Genomic DNA, 23,941 nt, shown 5'->3' with positions numbered 1-23,941 from the left:
AAGGGTATGTTTGTACTTTATTTATTTACATTCGTTAATTCCACTTCTGGTACCCCGTGTCCTCTGTACACGCCACACGTAGTATATCATGTTTATTTGTCCTGGAAGAGGTTTTCTCCTTTTTTTTTTCTCCTGTTCTTTCAGAAGTATCCAAAAGCAACACATATCTCCATGTTTTATATTATTAACAGAACAAAACAGACCCCGTCCGCCGTCGTGGATGTTTTCCCTTTTTTCAACTATGAGTCTTTAGTCACATGTCAGGTCTGCTGAGCGTGCAGAAATCGAAAGTTTGTCTGCTATTTTCCACATATTAGAAGATTTATTGTAATTTCTTTCCAGGAAACTAAAGCGCTCTCATGTCATAATTTACAGTAACCCAACACTTCCCCCAACATGAACCATGTCCTCCACAAGATAAGTATCAGTGATGCAATCTCTTATCTTTTCATTTTAGAACACAAATAAGGATATACCACCCTATTAAAAGCTACTTCATCCAAACAACATAAATGCTTCTTAAAAAGATTTAAAATTTGAATTTGGTTAGAAAAGATTGAGTTCAAATAGAAAGTTGTCGCGGTCGGGTTTGATTTAATGCATCAATGCATGTACTTCATTACCATGAAGCACATTTGTGAAACAAGTTGACATTCTGAATCTCCCTCATGATCACAAAGAGAGCGCCGTCTGATTACATGTTACATCCAAATCCTACAAGTCAAAGAGACATTATGTTCTGTATCTTGCTCATCTACGCCCAAGAACTGATGAATTTTGGTTGGTTGTCAAAAAGATGAAAACATCCAAATCATCAAATCACAGTGGAAGTGCAACTCATTCCTGACAGATTGTACAAAACATCTGGTGTTGAAACGTGAAGGCCATTTGCGAATACAGGAAAAGCTTTCAAAGAACAGGCTACTTCTACTAAAATTCCATTTTACAAAAATAGATACTGGTATTTAAAAAGAAAATAGCAGTAGGACAAATCCCCATCCAACATCTAAAGGTTGATTGTAGCACCCCCTGCTGCCCATAGAGGCTGTGATTATAAATGTGATGCATCAAGAAAAAAAACAATATAGGCCCGATATACATGTTTTAAATTTACCATTTAAAACATTAATAACTTAGATGTAGTTGTTGTTTAGAGCTTACTTAAAAACTAAAAAGTAAAATATTGGATTACCACTTTAAAAAACCCTGGTCCTTGTGATGGACCATCAACCTGTTAACATAGCATAAAGGAGCAGATATGAAAGCAGTGTCATACACAAAATGTGAAGACACTTTGCAACGAGATCCACGAAGCTGCATAGAAAGGAACCAATCACCGAAGTAAAAACAAAAAAGTCGAGGGGAGGCTGGGAGTGTGCAAGTTCACTGACAATACTCTTTGAATTAAACCTTTAAATACAGTCCTTATCCATTTCACTTCTCTCCCTTCACATGTGGTGCACACTTTTTTTTTCTTTTTTCTCCGAGCCTTTCTCCAATTTTAGAGTTATGTTTGGAGGATTGACTCCCTATGCCAAAACCACTTCCACTTCCACCGGGTCGATTACTTTGTCCTCTGCGTCCAGACCGTTGGTGATTGGCTGAGGCTCACCTTCGTCCGGCCCCACGCTGGCCGGTGACTGGAAGCCGCTGTCCCCGCGCGAGCTGGAGTCCGAAGCCAGCGGTGGCGCCGTCGACGGCTCGCAATCCGACTCTTCTGCAGAGCCCTCGGCCACCCGTTCACTGTCGTCTTCCTGCACCGCGATCTCTATTTCCTCGATGGCGTCCATGATGGCCGCCGCCTCCTGATGCTCCTCCTCGGCTTCCTGCTCCACGCTCCCCACCGGCTGCTGGACGACAGTCTGCGGGGACGTCTTGTCTCGTGGAGATGTCCTCGGGACGTCCTCCACCGTGGTGGTGACGTGCGTCACTTCCTCCTGCTCCCCGTCCGCCCAGGTGACGGTGCCTGTGGTCGGCTTCGTCCCGTTGGTCATGTCGCCCGGGTTCTCCTCTGAGACGGGAAGCGCCAACTTCACCACCGGATTGATCAGGTCTCTGATTCCAGTCACGCTGTCGGGTGACTTGGGGTCCTCCTGCGGGCCTAGGTCCTCCTCGTCCTCCACTCGGTCCTCCTCCATGCCCTCAAACGCCTCGGCATCCTCCTCGGGGATAAGCTCCACACCTGGGACCTCCAGGCAGGACTCAAAGGGCAGAGGGACCCCGTCCAGCTGGATCATGGACACCACCTGTCTGCGTCTGCTCCCAGAGCCCCCTCCTTCAGATCCGCCGCCGCCGCCACCACCAACGGGGCCCTCCGGCTCATCGCCCCCGAATTTCGCAGCCCAGTCCACCTGAGGGGTTTCTCCGAGCAGGTGCAGGTTGGGGTCGCTGTTGGTCAGAACGATGCTGTCCCTGTACAGATTGTGTCTCCTCTGGACGGCTGCCTCCTTCACAGCTGGACGACAAACGCAAACAAGGAAATTAGTCAGTGATAACCTGATTGAATAACAATTAGAACTGTCGCGCCTAAATCGCGTGCGTCCCTCACCCATCATTATGTCTTTGGAGACGCACTGCAGCACCACCTCCTCAAACATGTTTTCCACCAGCAGGAAACGGGAAAAGTCCTCGAAGATCAGCTCTTTGAAGCGGGGCAGCTCCTGGAGAGGAGGGGGGCAAGAGTGAGCTTCCAACAGTTCTTGTATTGCCCTAAATATCATTTGCAAACCTCTTTGTTGCGAGTTCAAAGTTAAAGTCAAAAGCCGTGAGGACATTGGAGAGTGTTATGTCAATTTATGGCTGAAAAACACAAAAGAAAAAATCTTGGGACTGTAAATGAGAAAAAAAAAGATGGGGCAAAGTTTGTTTATTTGTTATGGGGAATTTTCACTTTGGGGCTTTAGTTTCAGGACCCAAGTAGACATCAAAACGGTGGGGCTGAAATTCAGAGCACAGTGCTGTACACTGTAAAGCACGCGGTTTAAAGAGAGTCAAAGCGCTAAGAGAGGGGGATTAGCAGGGTGCTACTCACAGGCGAGCAGGATGGCGAGAGCTGCTGCAGCATGTACGGGATGATGATCTGCAGCAGAGCCTCTCGGAAGAACTTCTTGCGCACCGTGCTGCTGTCATAATCATATTTCTGCCAGGGAAAGAACAGAAACACTCGTGAAGCTCAATGTCTCGGTGGCAAAATAGCCTTTGTGCTCATTGCACCGATCATATTCACATCTTCACACATTTCTTTCTGCTCCTGCTGAAACTCCCTCTGGAGATTATTGAAATAAACTGCACATCCACACATACCTTCTGACTGAATAAAGAAATACCATATAAAGTTTTCTCATAGAACAGAATGTCATTGACCGTCTCATTCATTTATTCAAGCTCTGGCTCAGGCTATTTAAAAAGAAAGTACTGTTTATCTACTAGACTACGTTTTCCTGTTTTACCTTGAGAACCCTGTCCTGGCATCGCTGGATGGTCTTGCACATGTCATCTTCTCCCTGGTTCTCTAAAGACTGGTTGAGCAGCTGCTCAAATGTGTAAACTGCATTGTCCATTTGCTGTGGGGGAAAAGAAAGTTGAATGTTATACAGTAGCATGAGAAACGGATCATGCTGCTCGTGGCAGTAAAGCACAGCTTATCTTCACAACCCTTTTTGTCCAGCAGGTGTAAGTAGAGACTTAACCACACGCCGGGCAGGATGCGTCTCGTCTTGTCAAGGAATTAGGGAGCGCTTTCAGGCCTTCTCACGCTGTGTTCAGCTATGTTGCGTCATATCAAGAGGAAACCTTACCTCCCCCATGAGGATCTGAGCCCTGCTGACGAACACCGAGGGGCTGGCGACGTCGAACCTCTGCTGCAGCCCCTCCAGATTGAGCTGCTCCACCTTCTCGTAGCAGCTCTGCATCTTCACCGGGTGGAGGGCGAGCATGGACAGCCTCTCCATGTGCTGAGGGGGAGACGGACAGAGAGGGAGGAGGGTCACGGCGATCGAGGTGAGAATTATACGAGGAGGCTCCCTGACTACTGTGTGTAATGGGAGGGTCATGGTGACAAACCCGACAGAGAATTACCACCAACAGTGAGAAAACCCTCCTTCCACATTACTGTGGCTATCAAACAACTCCCGGAGACTTGTGAGGTCGGGTCATTAAGAACCATGGTAACACTTACATTACATTAATTCTCGCACAGAAAGATAAAAGTGAAAGAAGCATTTGCAGTCGGCAAAACTGGACTCACGTCTCCCAGTTTGTCTTTCCCCCCTCCGTTGAGCGAGTTCTTGCTGATCTCCACCAGCTCCCTGAAGAAAACCTCCCTGACCTCTGAGAAACCCCGGCTGGTGGGCTCCATCAGGGCCTCCAGGATGGAGCTGATGTAGGGCTGGACGTTGGTCCGAAGGAGCTGCTCCGCCTTGGGCAGCACCAGAGCTGCAGGCCAGCAGAAAGGATCACATTCACGGTTAGTTGCTGCGGCTTGTAAACACACTACAGTCAGGGACTCTGCAAATGAGTCATCACGATATCCAGGTTGTTTTTTTTGTTGCCAGGTTGAAATGGTTCATTCAAGTGAAATCGCTTCACTGGAAGCCCTGCCGCCTTGGATTATCACTTTTAAGACCTCTGCATTGCCCTCATGTAACGTGAAGCCGGCATGATTTAGCTGACTCCTAGTTTTGAGTCGTATTCGTGAGATAAAGTCAGAAACTGGAATGCGGTTCTGCCACTTCAGCTCAATCGTTGACGTCTGGATAGGAAGCTGACGGGCTCTCCACTCGGAGGGTGGGTGCTCCGGTGCTGAGCGAGGGACGAGTTCAGAGAGAACAACTAAAGCAGGGACATGTCAGATATGGAGGCAGCTTTGGTTTCAGAGGAAAAGGCCCCGTTTGTGCCCAATGTCGGAAACTTGAGCGATGTGGCGTTATTCAGAGACCAAGAATCCCCCGGACCGGAGAAAGCAGTAAACGGTGGAGGTGGACAATGAAACGTGCGCTTGAGGTCGGGGGAGGTCATGTTACACGGCAACAAGTGAACCGAGTCGTTAGGTGAGGTGGTGTTCAGTTAACACTAGATTAAAATATGCAAACAAAGGTTGAACATATCTCTGTCAGCATTTTCTTCCTGTCCTTCCTTATTTCGTCGCTCCTTTTCTTCCTATAACCACTGCTCTAATTATTTCCCTGGATCTTACCTTGTTTAATAAACCCTTGTTAGACTGGAGTCCTTGTATGACTCTTACTCACACAGGTATCCACAGCCGTGATACTGGGCACAAGTATCAGTGTTGTAGTTGCTTTTTAACAGTGCACAGTGCAATGTGGCTATGTATCAATGTGTAACTTGGCATTATGGTTATGCTATGTGCACAAATAAACTTTAAAACCACATTTAGCCAAATATAGTTTAGCCAAACAAATACAGTTGTGCACCTGTGGTAACAGAATATTTACAGTATGTCTACTTAATGCTGGAAACTATTTTCTGACCGCAAACTGCCGGGCAATGCAACAGGCACACTGTCTGTGTTGTGGCCCTAAAATATACAACACGTAGAGCAAGATGCATCTCGGGCTGTCTGCCATGTGTTTACAGCCTCAACGGGAATGGAAAGCGACGTGATGCACGGAGCTCTTTGGTCACCTCGCATCTTGCTGCTGACATGCTCTTTGGACGCGATGATCTGGTCCATGTCGGTCCGCAGCCTGCCGTCCAGCGGGGCTCTCTGGGCCTCGCAGGCTTCGGCCAGTGCTTCATACTGACTGGTGGTCTGAGACAACACCTGCTTGTACAGCGCATCGGAGATCTGGATGGAGGGAGTAGTTCAAAGACGTGAGATGGGCTTTTGGGGCTCTCCCGTGTTTTGTACAGCATGGCTGCAGTGCGATGGGAACTCACCAACATCCAATGCCTCTGCCTCTGCTGCATCTTCCCCCTCAGGCGAGGGGCGATGACGCTTCTCAGCTCCGGGTGGAGGGTCTCCATGACCAGGTTAGCAAGAATCTGTGCGCACACACAATGCATTTCTGTATTTACACACTTTTAGTCATTCATTTGATATTAGATGTTTTTTTTACTTTGTGTTGGATTGATTTCCAACTTATGGTCCTATAAGGCCAGCCCCGCCTTTCTACCATTTACAATTATAGTTACTCTGCACCAAATGGGGACTTTCACACTGGAGGTGTAGTAAAAAAAAACACAACCAAATATCCACCACCCAAAAGAAAAACAAAAATAAACCTTTAAAAAAAGAGGAGGCTCTTTCCTTGGTGGTTAACACGGAAACAGTGGGCCAATTGATACACAGCTGGATACAGAGAGGCAGGAAAGCTGGCTTTAGTAGCACTGTCCACACGCACACGCACACACAGAGCCAGGCTCACCTCCATGACGTTTTACCTAAGCTAAAATAATATTTGGTGAAACGTGTTGCCCAGTAATGAACGGCTGAGACAAAAGCAGAGCAGTTAATTTTTTTTCCACACAGAAGAGCCACAAAGCTCGACAAACAACGGGTGTATTGTACTTTGTCTAAAAGCTTGTTTGTCTGGAAACACTAAATTAAATAGTATTGTTGCATTGGTGGCTGTACTTTAATTTAGTTTGTGCTATCTTCAACATCTATCTGGATACCATCGACCGTGTAAGGTCACAGCCATTCCAGTGAGCCAGCAAGCACAAAGCCGGGGCCTTTTAATTAATGTTATTCATCACACCTGTGTTTACCCTGCAGTGACATGTCAAAAATGGCTGCTGTGAAAAGGATCTATCACACAAGTATAGACTGTTTAAACCACCCATTGGATCCATGTATCTGCTACTTAAAAAGATATGAACCTATGGGCCATCACTAAGTTAAGCAAACTACTTGTGTTATCCCACAGTACGTTGCCAGTCGACTTGTAAGTTGGCGCTTGTTATGTCAGTCAACTTTTGGAAACTCACAGGTGTAAATGATCAAATTAGTTCACAGCAGACATTTTGACTCATCATAGTAGGAAAAGCTCCTGTGTCTGTGACCCCCACAACACCAGGACCCTGAAACCAAAACGGCTAAATGAAAATCAGCCATTACTGTCAAAATGGCTTCACTGTGGATCAGGCCTGTTTCTTAGGGTGACGCATATATTTCATCATGGCAACATGGTCCTGGAGACGCCTACTGTAGCGGGAACTGGAAGCGGTTTAGAGAGCCTTGCTCAGCGTTTATCTTTCTGTCTGCGGACCAATTTTTCGTCAACACAATGGCGTCACAAACAGGTACGTAGTGGAGATCTGAGGAAGGGCGACGGAAGTAGGCGGGTCGGCCCATCACAAAACTTCCCAGGTGTGCAGCAGAGATCAAGAAGAAGGCTGTGTTTCAGCTGGTGTGGTCTCTGGATTGTTCTCAATGCTTTGTGGGCGCCCTTTGATGCCTTCATGCTCCGTTTAGTGTCATATGTATTATGAACAATATTCGTGTTTGAGTCTTATGAATGTTATGGGTTGATTTGGTCTCGCTGGTTTTTGTTTGAGGGCGTGTCCTCAAACAAAACCCCTGGTCTTTAGGCAATATTGTCACAGAGGTCCCATTCACATTTTCACCCAACGCATGTTTTTTATTGTGACACCTTGTTTTTACTGCCAATTACATTTAAACAGCGGAGCTCCAGTACCTTGGTATTCCCTGCAGGATTAATAAAACCCATAACTACGACCCCGTGCCCATGCCTGGAACCGGCCTCGCACAGGGCGACTGTGAGGCACTAGCAGGAGACTGAAAGAGACTCATTCAGAGGAGAGACCCCAATCAACTGTGTGTGTGTGTGTGTCCATGTGAACACTGGTATGTTGAGGGGTGGGGTCTTGTTGCTGACAGTCTGTTTGAAGGTTGTGTGTAGGTGCAGTCTTGTACTTCACTGTGAAGAAAGGGTGTGTGTGTTCATAAAGGAGATGGAGTGTTTATTTTTCCTGAGCTTTATTCATTAAGAAAAGACTTTTCTCTGGAAGTCCTATGCCTGCATGTGGTCATCCATCAGTGTGGCCTCTCAATAGGTTGAACTATGGCCCTGTACTCTCAGTGACTGTTTCGGAGTTGTTCCTGTTCTCTTTGAACTAAACTAATGGTCTAATGACCTGGAAGTTGGCATCAAACAACCAGAAATGTGTACATGCGGTGCCAGTGATAGACCTGTTTATTATTTTAAAGGCAGACTTCATACAGGCTTTGAGCTGAGACCCAGTCGTATTGTGATCTGAGGTCCTGACCTGTGGGGGCGCTCCGCACATCATGTCCCAGGTCCCGTAGTGTCCCTTGGCTTGTCTGTGGAGTCTCACCGAGTCGGTGAAGGCCGGCGTCTGAACAGTGGAGTCCTCTGACAGACCTGTTGGGGGCAGAGCAGATGCTTGGTCACATTAGAGAGATATCGGACCCCCTTCCTCCTCATTATTATTATTTATTTGACTGAAAGAAAGTATCTCAATAGCAAGATTGGGGGACACTCTTTTTGAACTGCATGATTTCTCTGTGTTGAAGTAAGAATGCTCTGCAATGACCAATAGGGTGTTCACTTGACGTGAGACAAACACATTTGGTTTGTTTCTGTAGATTCCCACTCTGACAACCGTTTCCATAACCTCTGAGTCATTTCTGTGTGACGGTCTCAGTGTCTACTTTTCGGCCAGTGGTGCAGGCCGTGACGCATGCACACGGTTGTGTCATCATCCAAAAACGGGAAGATGTTGGCTTGTTGGGAGGATGGATTTCATGTGGGTTGCCCTGGTTACCGCCACTCCCAGCTGACGGGACAATAGAAGCGGCTCACAAAGCTGCCCGGCAACATGCGTTTGCTTTTTAGGAAGTTGGTTTCTTATCATGTGGTTGTGTTTTAAGTGATGAAAATACAGCTGCCTCTCTCTCTCTCAAGGCAAAGTTAAACATCACACACAAGAGTTGAATGAGCAGGTGCATGAACTAAAACATCCCTATAATTAGCTAGTTTGTTCTTCCTTAAAATAAAAGTGACTGATGCTTTAGTTGTGTTTTTTTCCTTCTCTTTTCTCATGGTGCAACAACAGTTGGTCCTTCTGACGCAGAAACGTGTAATTAAAGGCTCAGTTTTCTGTTTGCCAAAGCAGCCCTTATTGAAATGTTGTTTACCATCATTTATGATGGTCAATCATTTAACATAACTTCAACAATAGCAGCAATACCTTAAAAAAAACTATCTGCTTCAGTTGTTCACTGGGCCATGACTATTTATTACTATTTATTTATTGCAATGGTGGAAGAAATATTTAGACCCCTTACTTAAGTATAAGTACAAATACCACAGTGATACCGATTGTTCTAATGGAATGAGACGTCCGAAAACCCATTACAGTAACATCTGGCTAATGTTTCTGATGACATGAAAAAGTTGGTCCTTAAAATAAAATATATATTTAAAGTGCACAGTCTGTTCGGGACAGTACAGCGTCCACTCTTGCTGATTGTATGTGAAGTATTTTATGCACCAGCATCAGTATGTGCGTCCATCAAGTTATTTAGTCTGCGGTTGTGCGTCTGTCTGTGACTCAGAGGAGGCTGACAAAGACAGGAAGTGACCAAGAAGTGGGGAGGGGGAGGGGCAGAGCCAGACAGGAAGCCGTCCTCTGCTCCCTAGCTCTCTTTCTGACGGGCTGAGGGCTGTGTTGGCTTGTTTTGGCACGAGGTTTCATGGGAACTCGCTGGATAAGGAGAGAGGCGCAGACGGCCACCACGTTGGCAGCTGACCAGCCGTCGTTTTGGAGGTCAAACGCAGTGAAAAGTATCTGAGGGACGCAACAGCAGTTATGGTTTACAAACCTTACACCAAATATTTCAAGACCAGCAACTGATAATGTGCACGTCAACATCAGCCACATGGCCTTTTGTGTGTGTGTACTTGACAGTCAACCAACCGGTTTTCCCCATGACTATTGATTTGGATGGTTTGACATGGCTGAATCCTGATGGCATTTCTCGTGCTGTGTAGTCCATAGCTAACGCACTGCCTTACAGAAGTACCAAAGAACAGCACGGATCTCTAACTCTTGATGTTTTGGTGTTTTTACTCGTGATGATGGACTGCTGACCTGCTGCAGTTCAAAATCTGTATCCTGTTGCTGCGGACTGGAAGTTATGGGATAGAGGAAGCAAAAACAGAAATCCTGAGTAGAGCCCTAAAATAAATAGTAATGGTAAATGCATATTATTAAGAGTTTTCATAATGTTTACATGGCCTGGCGCTGATCTGTGGCCGGGTGGCTGGGAACCACATTCCGCCTTCTACGTCAGTCATTTGAAGACTGTCGGGACACAAACTATGTTCAGATCATCAGCGGGAAATACCTGAAAGAGAAGTTGTCTACATTCTCATGGTGTTGCTCACTTTTAGAGAATTTTCTTCTTGGTGCCAGGCCTGTAAACCACTACACATTCTCCATATGCCTGAACCAAGCAAGATCAAGGGCCGATTAGAGTTTCTCTACTGTGTGTGTGTGTGTGTGTGTGTGTGTGTGTGTGTGTGTGTGTGTGTGTGTGTGTGTGTGTGTGTGTGTGTGTGTGTGTATGCGTGCGTGTACTTTGTATAAATAGAACATGTGGCAGCACTTACCACCGTCTCTTTATGTGAGGCATTTCCCTCCCTGCCTTGCACACCACGCTCTGGTTGGTGAGATCTTACAGCAGCGGTGGATGAGTTCCCATGCCTTCACATCATGTCCCCCCTCCCCTGAGTTAAATACATTTGACATGTTTAAAAACCCACTAAGCATTTGACTGTCAAATGTTGTCTGATTAGACTTCAGCTTCAGGGCACCTGCCTTCACATGTTCAAAGCGGGTTTTTAAACACTTCATTTGAACCCTCACACTGCTGCTCCCACCGACGTGCATGAGTAGGATTCCCCCCCATATGGCGCAGCCCTATGGAAACAGCCAAACCCACAGTGCAATAAATACTCACTGGAACGTACCATCAACCGCAGGCATCGCAAACACATGACTGTATAAGTCCCTGCTTCCAGTAGCGGCAACTAAGAGAATGATGGACACCCCGTCTTGGTTTATTTTGTATATTAGTACCATAGGGTACATAAATGTCCGCATTTTGAATCGTATAGCATGCTGGATAAGGCCCACTGCTCTGCGACTGATGAGTCGCACACCCAGCTTAAAATCTACATATTATTGGCCTTTTTTTTAATGTAAGTCTCCTCTTTGGGTGGAATGAGTGTGAGGTCTGTGGATCCGAGCAGGGGGCCGGTGGTGCTTTAAGAGTGTGTGGGGGTGGAGACCTGTCTCTGATTGATGGTTCTCTAGTGGCCCAGCAGCAACAGCAGCTCTGGAGCGGTCGTAGACTGCTAATGTGCTACGGCCTCAGTCTGGCTGCTGCACAAGCTGAACCCATCACAGGGGTTGATGCTAATGATGTTTTTTTTATTATTATTAATTAATCTCTTGATTGTTTATTTTTTATTAATTGCTGAATCGCAAAAATGACAAACAAATCTATGTAAATGTATATATTAAGAGCCCAAAGATGATGTCCTTGTGTTGTTTCTTTTGCTTGACAAAAGCAAAAACTCAATTATGAATGATATGAAACCAGAGGGAACAAATCTTCACTTTTCAGACCCTGGAACTACCAAATTTGCCAATGTCGATGCTATTAAAGCTACTATGGGGGGGACTTTCAATTTGTGTTTTCAGGCGGCCCCTGTGTTTTCGTTTTGCAGTTTTGTGTTTCCCTCCACAAAACTGCTCCAGGACTATTTTTTCGGACTATTTTTCGGACTATTTTTCACCCCCAGAACTATTTTTCTGACTATTTTTTCGTTCTTTTCTTTCCTATTCTTTTCTTTCTTCTTACCGGTCACTCCCCTGCACACTTTATATCTAAACACTCATGCCACTAAACATAAACTTTAACTTAAACACACATGTCACTTTAACTTTAACATACACTTACATTAACGTTATCTGTTTGTCGGAGCACTTTATCTTGATCTTATACTTGATTTAAATATCACTGCACTGTTGTTGTTGTCGTTGATTGTTGTCTGTCTCGTCTAACGTCTCATGTCTAATGTATGCACCTAGCCTAGAAAAAATTCTCGTTTGTGTAAACATTCCTGGCAAATAAACGGTTTCTGATTCTGATTCTGATTCACTGCAGCAGGGTCTGGCAGTCCGCCCTGCACAGTCCTGGTTCTGGTTCTCCCGTCCCTCTCTTATCCCAGCAGCGGGCCCAGCAGTACGGCCTGGGCTTCCAGCAGTACTGTGTCGGCTCTGAGGGGACCGGCGGAGCAAAGCTCTGGGCGCAGGTTTTTGACGGAATCGGACCCGATGTGTATGTAGAAATGAGTCTTTTAAAATTGATGGTCTGGTTTACTTAGGTCATAGAGAGCCATCAGTAATCAATTTACACGTTTTCATAACTGTTTAAAGTTCCTTTTTTAGCAATTTAAAGGAATAAATTATTAAGTTAAATTGACATTCACACTGACACGTTTGTGTTGTGCAGAACACTGCGATGAAGTCATCTGTTAACTGAGCTTATTAACAGGATGCTTTGCAAATCACCCGATAGAGGCGATGCAAAGCAGCAGCCGGTCATTTTACTGGAGAGATATTGAGGACCAGAGCTTTCGTGAATTCAAAATAGATCTTCAGTGAGTCAGTGTTTTACATTTGACTTGTGGTTTTTATTATCAGAGCCAGCTGAATAGTGTCAGTGATCAGCTGAGGGACTGCTTTGCGTGAACCTTCTGTGCTCCTAGATGTTAATTCTTCATGGACTCTGAAGTATTTTCTGTACGTTGCCTGACATGCTCTGTAAGAATCAGAAGTGGTAGATTCACTGGTCGTTTCTCACTTGAGTGTTTGACATTTACAACCATTCAATATTAGTAAGGATTATATATATACTTTTTTAACTGTGTTACTTCCAACCTTTTCATGTGTGTGTAACTGCAGAGAGGGCAGGGGTCAGGCTGTAAAACCATTGATCACTCCCAGGAAAAGTCTTTTACCGGTTCTGGTTTTCCTCAAAACACCGGTGGAGACTGGGTGTGTCAACATAGGCCAAACACATGAATGCCAATCCACACTGACACCAGCCATGGCGACAGTAAAAACAGCAACACGCTCTTCCCTGTTCCTTCCAACAGATCCCTGGGGAGCCCGGCCTCACAGCTGGAATGTACGACAGGGACTCTGGCGTTCAGCGAGCGTGCCCGGACAGGTAGTGTTGGGGGTGTACCGGGTGAGCTTGACTGCATACAGACAAGAGGCAGACTTTGTTTTACAGTTTTACATGTGTGTGTGTGTGCGCTGGAGATCTGTGTGTTTTAGCTTCTCAGTCAATGTGTCCATTGCTGCGTGATTGGGGAGAACCAGCTGAGTTGGCGTGGTAGTCGTCTGGGTACAAAACAAGGGTGAATCAGGTCGAGCAACTTTGTCAGCCCGGTGATGAGCTCTGGAGCCAGCGTGTAGTTTTTCATTTCATTACACAGGATTGTTTGGGTTGTAGGTGCAGAGCTATTTGATACAGCCGACTAATTACAACGGTGTGATGATGCGTCCCGACAATCAGTTGATAATAATAATCAAGTCATACATCAGCCTTCATATCATGGAAGCTGTTGAGGCCTTGGAGCGTAAACTACACCAACAGCATAATGCTCCTGTGTACACGCCCACAGGCAGGTACTGTGAAAGCACATACTTGTGTGCTTGAAAATGAGGGTCAGCTCAGGTGAAGTCTTTTCTTTTGTGGATCAAATCTTCCAATGTCCTGAAGAATGTGGATGTTCATAATTTGTTAGCAAAATGTCAGTACGTCTTGTTCCCAAAATACTGACTGAATACGGGATGACTGATTTCGCTATATGTGAGTGCTACTAAAGAGTAGATTTCTGGATTAAAGTATTGTGTGTACTATTTACTACAGGTAAACAGGCTAACAAATGAACTAAAAGAGGTCACCATGACACTTTCCCAGTTGATTACTTTCATAGTTTTTTTTAATTACAAGTTTTCTGAAAGCCTTACCTAATTTTTGGATTTTGAGCAAATAGACGAAGAAGCAAATAGCCCCAAATCTCTAACAAATACAGACGTAAAGATGTTCAGTATTGTCTATGATGATGTGTATCTTAGATTCGAATGTTGCTCTTCAGGAAAAACTTGAAAGTGAATATATAGCCAGTTATCTTCAGCTCTTTATGAATAAATACTACAGATATAATCTACAGTCTTTGCAGCCAGCGAGATCCAAGCAAGCCCGATCACGTTCAAGGCAGCAGCCGCTTGTTTATCGCTGAATCTCTGCTTTGTATTTCTATCCCAACTTCCCCACCTTTTCACGCTCATTCAGCTTCTCTCCGTCACCGGTCTAAATGCAGCACACTGAATGAGAGATCACGCACACATGCACGCACACAACCACAGAAATGGCCGTGACTCCCCTTCAAACGAAGGCAGCGAATGGACTCCCTGCGTTTTACTGCGAAATCTAACATTAAATCGACCTGCTGATTACACTTTAATTCTTAACGGTGTATAATTTGAGTCGACATGCCATGTGGAGCAGGAGGTTTGGAAGCGGGTCAATCGTTCCGCTTTAGGTGCTTCCACACAAAGCCCAGAGGTGCCGTTCCACGTTCACTTGCCAAGCCGAGAGGCGCGGTATGACAACGTGACCCAAAAAAATAGATTACCTTGTGTTTGCACATCCTTCGGCATGTCTCTGCCGCTTGTGTCGCAACACAATGTCTCATGAGTCATGTCATCACGAGAATCCCGAATAGAAGATCAAGACAGTCCTCCACCCGGACAGAACAAACAACCGATTGCAAAACGCACCGCAGGATCCTGCAAAGTCCCATTAATGCACAAACACACATGAATAATGATGCTCAAACAAAGAAGGGCGGTGACGACCGGTACGATTTAACAAGTCTCATCAAATAAAAAGGGAAAAGTAACTACGCATTGCCACAAAATTCTTCTGAAAATATGTCGGCTTACAATGCATTTTCAGTTTTATATGGAAAGTGTTTTTTTTCTTGCCAAACCCCCCAATCCTTTCATTGGTCCAGACCATCACTACACTGATGACAAGAAATATAATGCCTCAATGGTTAGAGTAGAGTCTGCTTTTCTTTGATGTTAAAATAAACAATTATATAATGTAAATATTCCACAAAAGCCTTTCAGGAAAGAGAAGGGATTAGGACTATTCCGGACCTTTTACTTTTTTAACGATGATTACTCAGCTTATTGTTGGTTTGATTAACGGGTTATTCGTGGTAAAAACACACCATCCTAATTTCTCAGAGCCCAAATTGAAAAAAAAAAGTAAAATAAATACAGTCTGGCTCTCTGTTCAGCTGAGTAAATAAAGTCCCTGCCCCACTATGTGAGTGAGTGTCTGTCTTGGCTGTAAAATGTGTAACATTTGGATTTCTGATCCAACGACGACAACATGTCTCACTGGAGCCAAGATAACAAAATAACATAAAATACCCATCATTCCTGCAGCATCTCGCATTCAACCAGCTCACTCAGAAAGCATGTAAAGGCTTCACACCGTGACACACACACACACACACACACACACACACACACACACACACACACACACACACACCCTCGTCTGAATCACCAACAAAAGTGGGGAGGCACCGATTGTCCAGATAATAATAATAATAATCTGAATCCCATTCATTTAACACTGCCAGGGACCTTTTTTAAGCATTGTTACTTCTCTACAAGTGACGTTGTGACGTTGTGGTGTGCTTGTGTGTTTTGTTACCATTGTTACTGTGTCTGACGCAGTCCTGCAGCACTGCGTGCCACTTCTTCTGCTCCTTCTCTGTCGTCACACAGAAGTAGTGGTGGCGGGCGAACGGGTGCCACAGGACGAGGGGGAACTGGGACGCACACTTGATGAACGGATTACTGCCCACTTTGGCCTTGACGCCTACAACGGGGTCACATGACGGGGCGAGAATGAGAAACTGCAAGATCTAGAAGGCGCTATACAGGCAATTAGGAAAATGCAACAACAAAAAATCTCGGAGAATGTATTTAAAGCAGATGCATTGGGGATTAAATGTTTAAAATATCTGGAAATTAAACAATTACTTCTTTTTGTTCATTTTTAAATACAATTTACTTGAATTAATTAATTTGGTCAATAAATTATACTGATTTTATTTATGCCCATCCAAAAAACGACAACAATGTCTGTACAAGTAAAACAAGTGTGGTACACTATATACACACACCAACCATTTATAGACATATGTTGTCACACATTTACAGTATATATTAAGGATTTTCTTTCTCAGTCTAGAGTCTAGTCTTCCTACCCGGCAGGCTGGTGTTTATCAGCTCTATGTATTCCTCCATTGAGGTCAGGACCTTGTACCCAGCGCAGTTGATGGTTCCTCTCGGGTGAAGGCCTCGATCGTGTGCCTGTTGGAGAGATGGCAAAAAAAAAGAAGCTGTTGTTAACACAAGAGCCCAGATCAGATCCCCGAGTCGTAAGCTTTCAGTGAGTAAGAAGTGCACTCACTGCTTTGCTCTCGTAGAGGCTGATGGTGTAGCTGTTTGGCACGGACACAAAGCGATTCCTCCACTTGCGATTCTCCTCCAGATACTGAAACAGACTCCCTGAGAAGATGGACCGGCCTGCCAGAGGGTCCTGAAAAATCATATTTTATGTATCATTGCAAAGCATATGTGCGTCATTTGGTATTTAACTTGGGTTTATTCAGAGAGGGGTCTTAACTCTGCAAGAGACCTGAAGGGTAGATTTTGTTTTTCTTTGTGTGTTTACACAAGGATACACACCACCCACTCTGTTTTCTGATTTCCTGTTTTATATCAAGTAATCCTGGAACTGAGTTCGCTCAGAAAGGAAAGAACGAAGGGGACAGACTGTTATTCTGTTTGCTGGAAACTATTAAATAACATTCATTTTTGTGTGCATTAGTGACAAGGTCACTGGTGCTTATGTCTGTGTATAGAGCAGAAAGAAAGTGATGAGCCTTCAAAAGGGCCGGCTAATATTAATGTGTTGTGATTTACTGTTTCTGTTTTTAGTGCATGCACATGAAGGTCATGATGCTGATAGTGCATCCCTCTACAGTGAGCAGTATTAGTGGTTAATATCTAATACAAACATCAGACATATGTTGGTACTATTGCATATTATTGTATATTTCTAGTCCAATATTATTACATTATAGAAGTAAACGTGGATGTATTAATGGACTAGAAAAAATGAAGCCCGGGAGATTCTATTTGTTTGTTTGTGTGTGTGTGTGTGTGTGTGTGTGTGTGTGTGTGTATATATAATGTGTGTGTGTGTATAAATTGTGTGTTTGTTTGCAAAGCATTACTTCACATGTGCATCATTTTGCTCTTATGTCATAACCCTCACAAGCTGCTGTCCTCCACATAGTGAAGAGAGCAGTTTTCCTGCTCTCTTCACGAATAGAATTCCAGACGGCATCTCCGTTCATGTGTGAAATGTGCTCCACTTCCCCCTCAGTGATTGGAAATGTGAACAAAAGTTGGTCCCACAGTACATTCAGCCACCAAAAAGAATGAGAGGAAAACACAAAACAAGCCTCGCTTGTGAGCTGTGTACCGGCCCGAGCTCCGTTGGCCCGACAGAGCTCACATTGTTGCACGGTTGTCTTATGTGTAAAACGTTTAGCTACGAACAATGGTGTCAATTAATTTGACGGCTCGTAAGATGGAAGCTGGAGAGATTTTAGTTCGTTAAATTGGGAGAAAATTGTGATCATTGAAACCAAAATACACCAGGGGAAAAATAAATACAATTCCTTTAAGACAGAGAAATGTGTCTCTAACATGTTAAATGTGTCAGAAATTACAAAGACGTTAAAGCCACGTACTTTCTTTTGTTGGTTAGTTTATGTCTTTTATCGTTCTATCAATTTAGCAGGTTTAGGGCTCATGCGTTAGCGACTAATCAGTCATTTTGGTCTTAGTCGACTAAGATTTCTTTAGTCGATCGGTCGTTTTTCATGCAGAATGACTTATTTCCAAGAAACTTCTGAGCGTATCTTTGATAAACACAACATTTTAAGTGGTGCTTTCGAGTGATTTTCTTAGAGGAACTCCACTTTTACAGATCTGTTGATTTAATCAACCAGCTGATTTAATCAATCAATTGATTAGTCGACCAAACCGTAACAGTTTGTCCATCATGGACGGCCCCGAGCGGGTTTAAACATCTCTTTTTAGAATGGACACAAAGCACGTGCCTTCCTGTGAAGCAGCTGTGACTGCGGTCCTCCTCCTCCTTCGATCTCAAAGCGAACGCTGTTGAAGAGGGCGACGGCGTACTGCTGCTCGTACACGCCGCTGAACTCCTTCATCACGTCTCTGGTCCGAGCTGCAGGAAGACACACACACACACACAAGATCAGGAGACATGCACACTACACAAATCAATAACACAAATTATTTCCTTTTTTTTAGATGGTCAAGGGACAAAATCAGAGCTTGAATCAGATGCTAATAGTTCATGTTTGGTCCCCTAGAGAATAGATCTAGCAATTTCCGATAAAATTCCGACAAGACAAAGTTTGCAACGCGGTTGATTTCTACATTCCGAGAATGATTTTATCAACTCTATTTTGGAAATTTTCGCAATTTTAATACACACAGCTATATTGGCTTTGTATATTTGTGTGGATGACATGCTGTCTTAAATTGAGTCTCAGCCCGTAATAAAGGCCTCTGCCTCATCATCTCTTTATGAAAAGTGCCACATGGTAAAATTCAAAGTGGGCAAGAAAAGTTAGTGACTCTTGTGCGGCACTCGACAAAGAGACACCGAACGTGTGTTATCAGCAGAGTTCGCTTCATATCACAGCTGTCTGGTTCAGCGCTGGCATTAGTAAAACATTTGGGACGGAAAGCTTTTGCATAGTTAAATTACAACTGCAGTCAAAAGTCCCTGTAGACCTGCCTATATATTCAAAACTATTTTCAAGAAATATACTAGATCTCTTACTTGTCATTTTATATATATTCCCTGCTAAATAAAGCCTATGCCTCAAAACCATTATGATTATAAATCAAACGTTTTTGGGGTTGTGGAATGTTGGTCGGACAAAAGAAAATAGTTTAAAGAAGTCACCTTGGGGAATCTGACAGGTTTTTTAAGACATATTATATAGAGTCATGAATCAATCATGAACATAATTGTTAGTTGCAGCCCTAGTATGTCAATTCAGATGAATCAATGTGTTCCCGTCTTGCATAGATCCTTTCCAAAGCTTGACTCAGCCTTTCTTTTCCACCGCTGTCTGCGAGCAGCGTCCTACTCAATAGTCCGAGAACCTGCTGGAGGGGACGTGGACGTTTCCCACATTCCAGTGCTGGAAAATGAGTCAGTCTGCGGGTCCTTCGGTGTGTTTGGCTCAGTCAGCAGCAGACGGGAGTTGACTGTGATGTTTATGAACGGGACGACGCAGGAAGGAAAGAGCCGGCATGAAGTGGGAGAGCAGGAAGGAAAGCGCTGACAGGACAGGATAGACGGGGAGACAACGTGGAGGAGACGGGACACACACTTAAAAACTCTGTCATACCAGGAAGAGCTGTGTGGACAGGTCAGAGGACATTGAGAAGAATATTTTGAGATGGCTAAAAGTAACAAAGACTCCTCCTAATCCACTGTTTAGAAGGGCTCGCTATTAAATGTTTTCTTTTTTTTACGGTTCAGGAATGTCTTGTCATCTGTTCTGGTTCACTCTCACTCAAGTTAAATGCGGATACTTTGTCCCTGAGGTCCCAAAAAGCTATTTTTATGGTATTATCTTGTTTGCACAAGATATGACTATTATCCACAATAATAGAAAGACAAAATAAGACTCTCTCTATACAGTCAGACAAAATTTCCACAAGATTAGTGCTGGCTAACGGGGCTTCTTGAGAGTTGGTACTTTCCACTGGTTGTCTTGCTGTGCCAAAGTCAGCAGACTGGATAATTGTACATGGGCAGTCTATTGGGCACTTGGAAATTGGAATTTGGGAACAAAGGCCACATCATAAATCACACACTCAATCCTCTGTTCCAACCTGTGTCGGCATGCCATAAGGTTCTGTTCTATCCCTTCATACACCACAAACGAGACCCATGGAGAAGACAGCCCGACCCTAATTTGTTATATGCATCAACTAACACAGCCTTAGAGACCTGGAAAACATGATGTCTAAGAGAGTACATCTTGATATCATTTCCCCTTTGTTGACGCTTATCCTGACCTGGTCATGGTGGCTAAGCAAGGTAGCTTTGACATTTCTCGACCCCACAACTTTGCCCAGCTCCTCCTGGGAGATCCTGAGGCGTTCCCGAGCTAGATGAGATCTATAATCTCGCTAGTGTGTTCCGGGTCTTCCTACCAATGAGTCTCCTACCAGTTTGACGTGATGGGAAAATCTCCAAAGGAAGTCCCCTTAACCCTATCCCTAAGGGTGAGTCCAGACACCCACCGTAGGGAACATAACTAGGCGTCTTTACTCCGCAGTCCAATATGTCCGGCCACTACCTTATGCTCATGGCCATAGTTGAGGGATGGAATGCAGATCAAGTGGTAAATTGAAAGCTTTCCGTTCCAACTTAGCTCTCTCTTCATGCCTTACTGCTGACACGGCACCAAGCTGCCTTTCGATCACATGCTCCAGTTTTACCCTCACTCATGAACAAGACCAGAAGATACTTGAACTTCTTCACTTAGGGTATCAACTGACTCCCAACCTGAAGGGAGCATCCACCGTTTTCTGCCAGGGAACGATGACCTCAGACTTGGAGGTGCTCACTCTCAGCTCGACCGCCGCACATTTGACTTTTTAAAAAACAACTTGGCTCAGTTTCAAAACAAAACTCTTCTCTGACATGATTTTGACATCGGATGATCCACCACCGCCCACAAGACTTAAGGGACGTGGTCATAATCCTTCTCTAAGTCCACAAAACAAATGTAGACTGGATGAGCAAACGCCCATGAACCCTCCAATCCCATTTTTATTTTCCCATAGGAACCAACACCAACGGTCTGCAATGTTGGAAACTCAATGTAACATTGAAGAAGTGTGTCAGCCAAGACGTACCAACAATGTCCAGAGCCTTTCGCATCTCCAGAATAATCTCATCTCCACCTGGCGCCATGCTGCTGGTGAGCTTCTTAACTACTTCCAGAGACCTCTGCTAGGGATGTGGCTCAGCCTTTCCCCATATCTTCAAACACCATCTGATCAAGCTCACCACCAGGCAGATGGCTTTGCTCATTTCTTGACTGCAGATCTGAGGGGAAGCGAAGTGGTACTAACTATAATGGGGGTCACCTCTATGCATAGCGGTGGGGCCAAACTCCAGGAAAGAGGCAGGACTCCCTTTTCTGAAGTTGCCCAGGGTGAGAGGCACCGGGCTGGTCTGGGAATACTGACACGCCCCGGCTGAACGTCGCTGTGTTGGAGTTCCTCCCTGAGAACGAAAGGATCGCCTCTATGCATGAGATTGGGGCGGCTGTGGTCGATCCCCAGCTCCATCCTGCTTAAATACAGAGGTCAAATTCCATCTATGTACCTGTGTTTGAGAAACAACTGCAATATCTTCATAATGGATGGTCATCATTATTTCCCAAGCCTTTAGTCATAGGAGCACGTAATTTTGACTCTCTTAAGTGCATATTGCGTCCGTGTTGTGTGGCCTCACGAGGGAGGAGATCATTTTGTAAGAATGTGCTTGGGCAGCGAAGATGAAGAAATCACCTTGTAGGGAGGTACACACTCTCCCAATGCAGAAATGCTGAGTAGATACACTCACTCCCTCTCTTCACCACTCAAAGTACTTTAAAGGGCATGCTATTTGTTATGCTATTAATGTACTTTACATGCTTGACTACATGCAAAGGACCTCCAGATAGATGGGTAGAGGGACCCAGGTGGAGGGTGTGTGAGAGCCACACAGCAGTTTCAGCTATTAATCGTGTGACATGTTCTTACCTGCTCGACCTCTCATTATGTTCTCCTCCTCTGACTCATCGCTTCATGTATATGTATTTCTCAGCCAGACTCGGACTTTGGGTAATCTAGTTGAAACCTGAGAGGATGAAGACTCTGTCGACAGTTGTTCTGATGTTGATGTTTGTGGAGCTCCATTCACTGATGCAGAATGTGAGATGCAGTTGAAGCTCCGGCAAAGCTGCTAAGTGGATATTTTGAGATGCGATTACTTTGTCACACGAGTAAACTTCAGAATCTTACAGGATGCATATTCCTTGATTTTTAGAGGCCTACCTATTCAGTCAAATGTAGTGCATTGCATTATAGGGAGGCCAAAATAAAGTGTGTGTGTATGTAATGTCTATATTATATATGTTTTTATATTTTTTTGAATAAAAAATTAAACGTTTAGAAAAAGTTACAAAAGATGGCTGTCACAAAAATCCTGTGTTGTCGTCATTTTTCCCGCAATACCACACCTAGTCTCAGTCTCTTCAGATATGCCTTAATTTACAAACTAACCGAGAAACCAGCTTCTGTCAATGGTATTCTTACTTACTTAACTATTTCTGAGAATGTTTCTCTTTCTGGATCATATAAATGGCAGCAACAAACACACTGAGTGCCTGGACCTCAAGAACATAGTATTTGGTCTGCAGGAGTGGTTTTCCTCATGCAAGTGTGTCTGCCAGCATGAACTGAGACTAAAGGGATTCTGAAAGCAACACACTCTGGAGTATCTAAACAGTAAACTTGGATGCATTTCCAAACTTCTTCTAGCAATGAAAGTCTTCTCTTTTTAAAGAAAGCTTCCAGGCCTCCACATTCATGGAAGTGTTTCAGCTTCCGCACCGTTCCTCTGCTCCCATTCCTTGTTGGAAAATACCCACACAGACCTGCACAGTTCACAGTGGGAGGCTGGAGCAATCTGAGACTTAAATGGCAGGCAGTCCCAAATTTATACAAACACGCTCCCCTTTGGGGAACCTACTTATTATCTCTGAGAAATGGGCCTGAAGCAGAGATCGGGGAACCGTTCAAGCAGAGCAACAATACGCTGAAATAAAAGAGAAGCTTTGTGCAGGAATGAAACGGGAAAGGTGAGACTTGCTGAGCGGGATTAAGAAGCTGGGTGTCTGCAGCTATTAGAGTTCAATGTGATGTATTTTAACACCACATATAGTAATTTTAAATAGTAAATTTTGTTGGTGACAAATCATGCAGAGGGTATCAGTGGATTTCCCTCAACAGCTCACTTTAAAGATTTGTTTGTTTGTTTTATCTTTAATACAACTTTCTCCAACACATACGCACAAATAGAGAAAGGAAATAAAATACATATATGTTGAAATTGACAGTCCCTTATTGGGTGTGGGGGGTAAAAAGTTGTATATAATTCCCCGACTTGAGGATATACAAACACAACTTCGTTATTACACATTTATATGAGCGTGTACGTTTTGCATATGAATAAAATAAATTTTAAGGAACTTCAGTACATGCGGGGAAACTGTCTACATTCGTGCTGCAGCTCGGCCACTCGTCTCTCCGGCCTTACCTGTTATCACCTCCCGCCTGCCCTCATCCAGGTGAGAGGAAACCACGTCCCCCATGGCGACAGGAGAGCCACACAGGTCCCGTATCCAAGCTGCTTACACGTTGTACTCAAGAGAAGGGAAGGGGAATACGTCTCGGTAATATTTCCAGTAGTCTCAAATATCCGAACAGATCCACCGAGAGGGGGCAAAAATAAAATCAAATACTTTCCTCCTGAGGCGCACGGCTCCTTGCGCGGCTGCGTGTCTTCTCTCCCGTCGAGGAGCGCAGGACTGCGGCGAGGTGACGACTCCCCGCCGGTGAGGAGCAGGAGGAGGTGAGCACT

General features: G+C 44.5%; 1 protein-coding gene across 1 annotated transcript; it reads right to left on the bottom strand.

The window, feature by feature from the left end:
• Nucleotides 1-5: 5 nt before the first annotated feature.
• Nucleotides 6-23,814, bottom strand: niban2a (niban apoptosis regulator 2a). Its single transcript, XM_079235390.1, has 14 exons — nucleotides 23,618-23,814; nucleotides 18,312-18,442; nucleotides 16,589-16,717; nucleotides 16,383-16,488; nucleotides 15,824-15,991; nucleotides 8,251-8,366; nucleotides 5,899-6,003; nucleotides 5,644-5,806; nucleotides 4,247-4,434; nucleotides 3,798-3,953; nucleotides 3,450-3,563; nucleotides 3,032-3,139; nucleotides 2,549-2,660; nucleotides 6-2,455 (listed from the first exon to the last, which is right to left on the bottom strand). The coding sequence occupies exons 1-14, from the start codon at nucleotides 23,670-23,672 to the stop codon at nucleotides 1,530-1,532; spliced, it is 2,577 nt and encodes an 858-aa protein (XP_079091516.1). The 5' UTR covers nucleotides 23,673-23,814; the 3' UTR covers nucleotides 6-1,529.
• Between the last annotated feature and the right edge of the window lie 127 nt (nucleotides 23,815-23,941).

Source organism: Taurulus bubalis (assembly GCF_910589615.1).
Source record: "Taurulus bubalis genome assembly, chromosome: 19".
NCBI classification, from domain to species: Eukaryota; Metazoa; Chordata; class Actinopteri; order Perciformes; family Cottidae; genus Taurulus; species Taurulus bubalis.
Note: the sequence above shows the minus strand (reverse complement) of the source record. Positions and strands in the feature narration are given on the sequence as shown.